Consider the following 6,167-nt stretch of genomic DNA (forward strand, 5'->3'; position numbering starts at 1 on the left):
CTCAGGGTCGTGAGATCGAGCCCCGTGTCGGGCTCCGCACTGGGCAGGGGGCCTGCTTGGGATTCTCTCTCTCCCTCTCCCTCTACCCCTCCTCAGCTTGTGCACGGTCGCTTGCTCTCAAAAATAAAAAATAAATAAAAGTAAAATAAAACTCTTTAAAAAGGAGGCTTTGCCTCCCTTCCTTCAGCCCCTTGCAGCTCCTGGCTGGAATCTCTGGGGACAGGGGCTGGGCGCTCGTGATGCAGGTGAGCGAGCTGGACTGTCATCTGTGTCCACACTTGGGGAGCACCCACCGTATGCGGGGTACTGTGCCAGGCAGGGGGTGGAGAATGCAGGAGAAAATCAGGCTCCCTGTCCTAAAGAGAGACTGTCAGGCAGGCACACACGGTTCCCCAGGGCAGTGCGTGCGTGTGCCTTGCTCAAGTCTGGTCAGATGAACCCAAGTTCAAATTTTAGCTCTGACACTTAGTAGCAGTGTGGCCTGGGCAGGTTGGCAACCTTCCTTAGCCCTGTCCTTGTGTGTACAATGGGGACATTCCAGTACCTTCTCCAAACACTTTGGTCTTGAATGAGCGACTGAAGATATAGCACTTAGACCAGTGCCTGGCCTAGAGCAAATGTTCAATAAATATTAATTATTATCATTATTATTAATATTAGAGGAAACAAAGTGTTATCCGCACAGGGAAGAGGGACAGCTGGTTCCCAGGCGGAGACGGTACAAACAGGGTAAGCGACCGGTTTGCAGGGTACGGTTCGGCTTTTAGTAAGTCCCGTGTCCCAGGAAACCTCAGTCCCTGGCGAACCGAGACCGTGGTCCCCCTAACAAATGTTTTCAGGGAGAATGCAGGGGTGCTGCCGCTGCCCTGCTCAGCCCCCCTTTACTGGGCTCGTGCTCCCCTGCCCCAGCTGTTGAGTTGTGCTGCTGATAGCTCACAGCTGCCCTCTCGGCCAAGATCTGCCCTCACTCGCCGTGCCCGGAGAGTCGGGCACCTTGGCACCACCAACTAATGGCGACCCACACAGGGGACCAAAAGGCTGGGCTCTTGGCAGGGTGAGATCAGAGCCCTACGTGGATCAGGCCAAAGCGGAGGCCACGTCCTCACCTGGCTTGTTCCCACCCTCACCCTGTCCTGCCTCCCTCCCTCCCTTTCTCCTGAGAGCACACCCTCCAGAAAATCTGTGCACCCAGACCCTGGTCTTGGGCTCTGCTCTTGGGGATCCTGATCTAGTGTAGAGAGGGAAGCATTTCCTTTAGTGCAGCTCCCTTTTATTAATAAACAAATGCAAGAGAATGATTTAACTTTTACATGCTTCTATACATAACCTATACATCTTTTAAAAATTTGTTTTTAATATTTATTTTGAGAGAGGGAAGTAGGCAAGTGGGGGCGGGGACGGGCAGAGAGAGAGAGAGAGAGGTGAGAGAGAATCCCAAGCAGGCTCCGTGCTGTCCGCGCAGAGTCAGACTCAGGGCTCGATCCCGTGAACCGTGAGATCATGACCTCAGCCGAAAACAAGAGTCGGACACTTAACCGGCTGAGCCACCCAGGCGTCCAGACCATTTACGTATTAAGATTCCAAAATGGTAGTGTGTTCTTTGTTAGAGAATGCCGGGGCTGTTGGGTTTTTTAAAAGTAGTTTTCAATTTCCAGAACGACTGAGCAGGTGGCACTACGGTGTGGGCACCCATCCCACCCTCATCCCCCACCCCTGCACGGGTTCCTGTGTCGTTCACATCTTGTATTGGTGTGGCAATTTGTTACAATTAATGAGCCAGTATTGATACATTATTATTAACAAAAGTCCCTGGTTGCCATCCAGGTTTTACTCTTTGTGTTGTGTGGGTCTATAGATTTGACAAATGGGCAGTGACAGCCCCCCCTCCCCCCCCCCCCCCCCCCCCCGGTCCCTACTGTACACAGTGGCCCCACCCCTCGTGAGCCTGTGCCACCTACTGAGAGGGAAGCACCTCAGCCAGCCGTGGCAGGGGGCTGGGGGTCTGTGTGGGCGGAGGGGACTCGGTGAACGCAGAGGACACAGCGTGGGGACAGTGAGGCCCGCAAGGCTGTCGGGCCTTGGAGGGCATGTCTTTGCTTTTAGACTCTCCTGACGCTTCATCCCTGACCTTGAGCTCGGGCTGGCCCATGCGGGGAGGAGGAGGGTGAAGAGGTGGGGTGCCGCTGTCACGTCTATGCCACCCCTCAACGTCAGGCCGTGACGGCATTCAGATGGCTCCGTAGCTCGGCTCTCGTCCTGATCTCACAGACACGTGCATGCACACACACAGGCACAGAGACATACACATGCGTGTGAAGACAGGCATGCATGCAAATACAGACACCTACACGTGCACACACATACATGCATACACACATGCATACACTCATGCACACATACATGTGTGTCCAAATACAGATGCATACACATGCACACACACATGCACACATACATATATGGACACACGTGCACACACAGACATACACACAGGCTTAGGTACACATACATGCACATACAGTTACACGCACATGAACACACATGCATGCATACAGACACATGCACTCATACACATGTTCACAAATACGACACACATACACATGTGCACACACATGCAGATGTGTACACGCAGGCACACACATAAGCACGCATGCACACACAGCACCTGGGGACTGACAGTGGTTTAGTGACACGAGCCCATCAGGAGATTCAGCTGGATCAAGCTTCGCCTGAGTACGCACTGTCATGTCATGGGAGACGAAGTTCCAGGAACCTGCACTTCTGGCCCGGTGGCACCTCCCAGGCCATCCTGTGGCTTACGTGCCGGTCCAAGCAGTTCAGAACAGAGAAGGAGGAGTTTGTGACGCTCACAGCCCTGGCTGCATAGTCGAGCAGGAAATGGGGGAAAGCCTAGGCCTGCTATGAGTAAGGCCAGAAAAGTAGGTTGGGGTCAGACCAGAGGCTCTAGGGCTAGGCAGGGGGTAGGAAGGGATTGGGGTGCAATAGGGTCGGTCCAGGGAGCCATGAAAGGTTGTACAGCAAGGTAGGAAAACCCCCCAAACAGTGTGTTAGCTGGAGGAGAGACAGGTGCCAGGAGGTGGCTGGAGTGGTCCTGGTGGTGGCCCACGGTGCCACTGCTCAGGCTGAGGGCATGGGGCTCGGGGGCTGGCTCCAGGCAGAAGAGTGACACACATCAGAGACAGGCCGGGGCCCCCAAACCACAGCCCCTCGGGAGCCTGCCGGCCATCTTTCACCCCAAGTCCCATCTCCAAGGCTCCTTGACAGCAGAAAAAATTCATAGCCATTGATTTTGTAATTAACAGTTTATCAATGCCATCGATACAGACTCACTGATGGATTGCAGAGAAATTAATCTTGCAATGTTATTTTATTTCATTTTTGGTCGAAGGCAGCTGCCAATTTTGGCCTCCTTGGGGAGGGTGGGGGGATGGGGAGAGGAAGCTGGCGGGAGGCAGGGAGTCTGGATGGCCACGTCCCAGCCTTACAGGGACCAGCGCATCTCGAGTGCACATTCTGGAAACAGCTGAGAGTGTAGGAATGGAGCCATGCTCCATTACCAAGTGGAGAAGGAGTCCTCGCTGCTCCAACAAGGTGGAGGGTATGGGGCCAGTAACGCCCCAGCGCACTAAAGGCACTTGCCCCCCGGCTGAGTCCTCACCGTGGTGACGGTATTACGTTTATTAGGCGGTTTCTAAGTGCCTGGTAATGTGCTATCTCTTTTAATCCTCACCACGACCCTATGAGGTAGGAGGTATTTGCTCCATTTTACAGATGAAGAAACAGTCTCAGAGAGCCTAACTTGGCCCAAATAACACAGCATCTAGGACTTGAGACTCTCGCCTTCCTCATTCTGCTTTTCTCCCAAGAGAAGGCAGGACCCTGGAGTCATGGGCTGAGTGTGGATCCAGAAGGTCAGAAGGAGTCACTGGGGTCAGCCAGTTGGAACAGCTGCCCTTGGCAGTCTGGTACCTAAACTAACCCAGCACGCGCACGAATCGCCCTGCTCTCTTGAGGAACTCTGGGGCCTCGCCCCGCCTTCCTGGCAGCCTCCCCAGAGCCTTCGGCTCACTTGACCCAGATGCACCCTTACTTCCCGCCTCTGGCAGGCATCAGACACTGCGGTTCAGTGTGGTGGCTCGAGATCTTTAAGGAGTGTCTGAAGAAGGCTGGTGTTTTCCCCAAGGCTGGGGAATGAGTTCCAGTACGTTGCCTTTGCTTCAGCCCCGACCCCGCCGTAACCCAGCTGTCAGCACCTGCCCTGCTGGGATTTAGGTAACTTTCGTTTGAACCCCCAGTGCCTGCCTGAATCCAAAGCCCTCCTCAGGATTTTTGGAGAGCTCCCCACGGCACCCTCCGTCACTGCGCCCCATGCGTCCGGCCAGGCCATCTCGGTCCCCCAGCACAGGGCACCTCCACGCAGAGCCCAGCCCCTTTCTCTGTGTGTGGATTCCGTACCCGGCATTCTGTCAGGTTAGTGATGTCCCTGAAGATGAGCTGGTGGTGATGCCCCCGGCTGGGCATTTCCTTCGGGACAGGAACTGTTTTCAGCCCTTGACCTGTATTAACTCATTCAACCTCTTGAGGTAGGTATGGCTGTTACGTCATTTAACGAATGAGAAAAACAGGGCACAGAGAAGTTAAATGACTTGCCTAAAGTCACACAGCTTGGCAAGTGACGGACGCAGGATTCCAACCCACCAGGCTGGCTCCAGAATCCTCCTGGCACCTCCAGGGCAGTGACGGGTCGGCTCACATTCAAGTCCTTCAGGGTCTCCGCCGCCACCTCCTGGTGGTTTCTCGAGAGATGACCTTCCTAGATACAGATCGCTCCCGGGGTCCAAGCCTCCGCTGTGTCATTGGCCTCCGTGACCTCGGGCTGGCCGCTTATCCTCTGTGAGCCTCAAGTCTCCTTCTTTGTAGAGTGAGGATTTGGAAGGCCACCCCGCAGAGGCCCAGGGGCCCCAGGGTGGAGCCCATCCCCCGGGGGCGTCCGGCCACACCCGCTGACACGACCCCTGTGCCCACAGATTCCATGTACATCGAGGATCTGGAGGCAGTGCAGAAGCTCCAGGACCTGCTGCACGAGGCTCTGCAGGACTACGAGCTGAGCCAGCGCCACGAGGAGCCGCGGAGGACGGGCAAGCTGCTGCTGACGCTGCCCCTGCTGCGGCAGACGGCTGCCAAGGCCGTGCAGCACTTCTACAGCATCAAACTGCAGGGCAAGGTGCCCATGCACAAACTCTTCCTGGAGATGCTGGAGGCCAAGGTCTGATGGCCCGGCACATGGACCGACTCCCACCCGCGGACAGACCGACCGACCCGACGCGGAGACCTCCACAGCCACCAGCCTCGACCTTCAAGCCCTGTATCATGGCCACGAGCAGTCCCCGAGGAAGGGGCTTCTCGCCTCCCGGCTGCGTGCAGACTCCTGGGTACAGCGGGGCCGGGGAACAGGGATGGGAGGGCAGGGCGTGGGCTCACCTGTGACTGGCTTTTTCTCTGGTATGTTTTTCCTTCTCCACGGGCAGTGCTGACGCCCGGGCCCAGGGCTGACTCCCTTGAGACTAGAGACCGTGGAGGAAGCCCCGCCTTTCCCACCAAACCACCAAGAGACAGCAGCGTATTTCCTACCCCCCCACCCCCCCCTCCCCACCTCGTGGACTGGGCGGCCGGTGCTCAGTGCCTAGGACTCCCCCGGCCCAGGCTAGGCGCCACCTGGAAGTTTTCCCTCCCCAGACGGCAGGTGCTTTCTTCCAGAGGCTCCGCCTACTCTGAGGTTCTCTGGGGCCCCTCAGGAGGCTGCGTACCTTCCCCGGTCCAGACCCAGACGGCTCCCACCCTCCGTCCTTCCTCTCAGTTTGGCACACTCCGCTCCCATTAGGGACTCGCCGTGGAGGGAGCAGCTGGCAGAGCTCGTGCGTTTTCCCGGGCACACGCCCTTGTGTGCTCCCACCTGCCTGTCCCCGCTGTGCTGGGGCCCACCTGCCCTCCTCCCCTCCTGTCCCGGGAAATCCCTGCTACTTCCTGCCCCTACCTCAGAGCTCACTCAGTGGGTTCAGCCAGCCAAGGTGACTTCCAGGTCCACAGCTGGGAACTGCACTGGCTCAGAAAAGAGCAGGGTCCAGGCGATACTCCCCAGAGCTCCTGCT

At 56.7% G+C, this 6,167-nt stretch overlaps 1 protein-coding gene across 1 annotated transcript in view; it reads left to right on the plus strand.

The window, feature by feature from the left end:
* The window catches only part of ESRRB (estrogen related receptor beta), a 114,786-nt gene extending 108,822 nt beyond the window's left edge, over window positions 1–5,964 (plus strand). The window contains exon 7 of the mRNA XM_047863366.1: window positions 5,046–5,964. Coding sequence (XP_047719322.1) covers window positions 5,046–5,290 — 245 coding nt within the window. The 3' untranslated portion in view covers window positions 5,291–5,964. The remainder of the gene's footprint in view (window positions 1–5,045) is intronic.
* The last annotated feature ends 203 nt before the right edge of the window (window positions 5,965–6,167 follow it).

This window comes from Prionailurus viverrinus, chromosome B3, assembly GCF_022837055.1.
Source record: "Prionailurus viverrinus isolate Anna chromosome B3, UM_Priviv_1.0, whole genome shotgun sequence".
Lineage (NCBI taxonomy): Eukaryota > Metazoa > Chordata > Mammalia > Carnivora > Felidae > Prionailurus > Prionailurus viverrinus.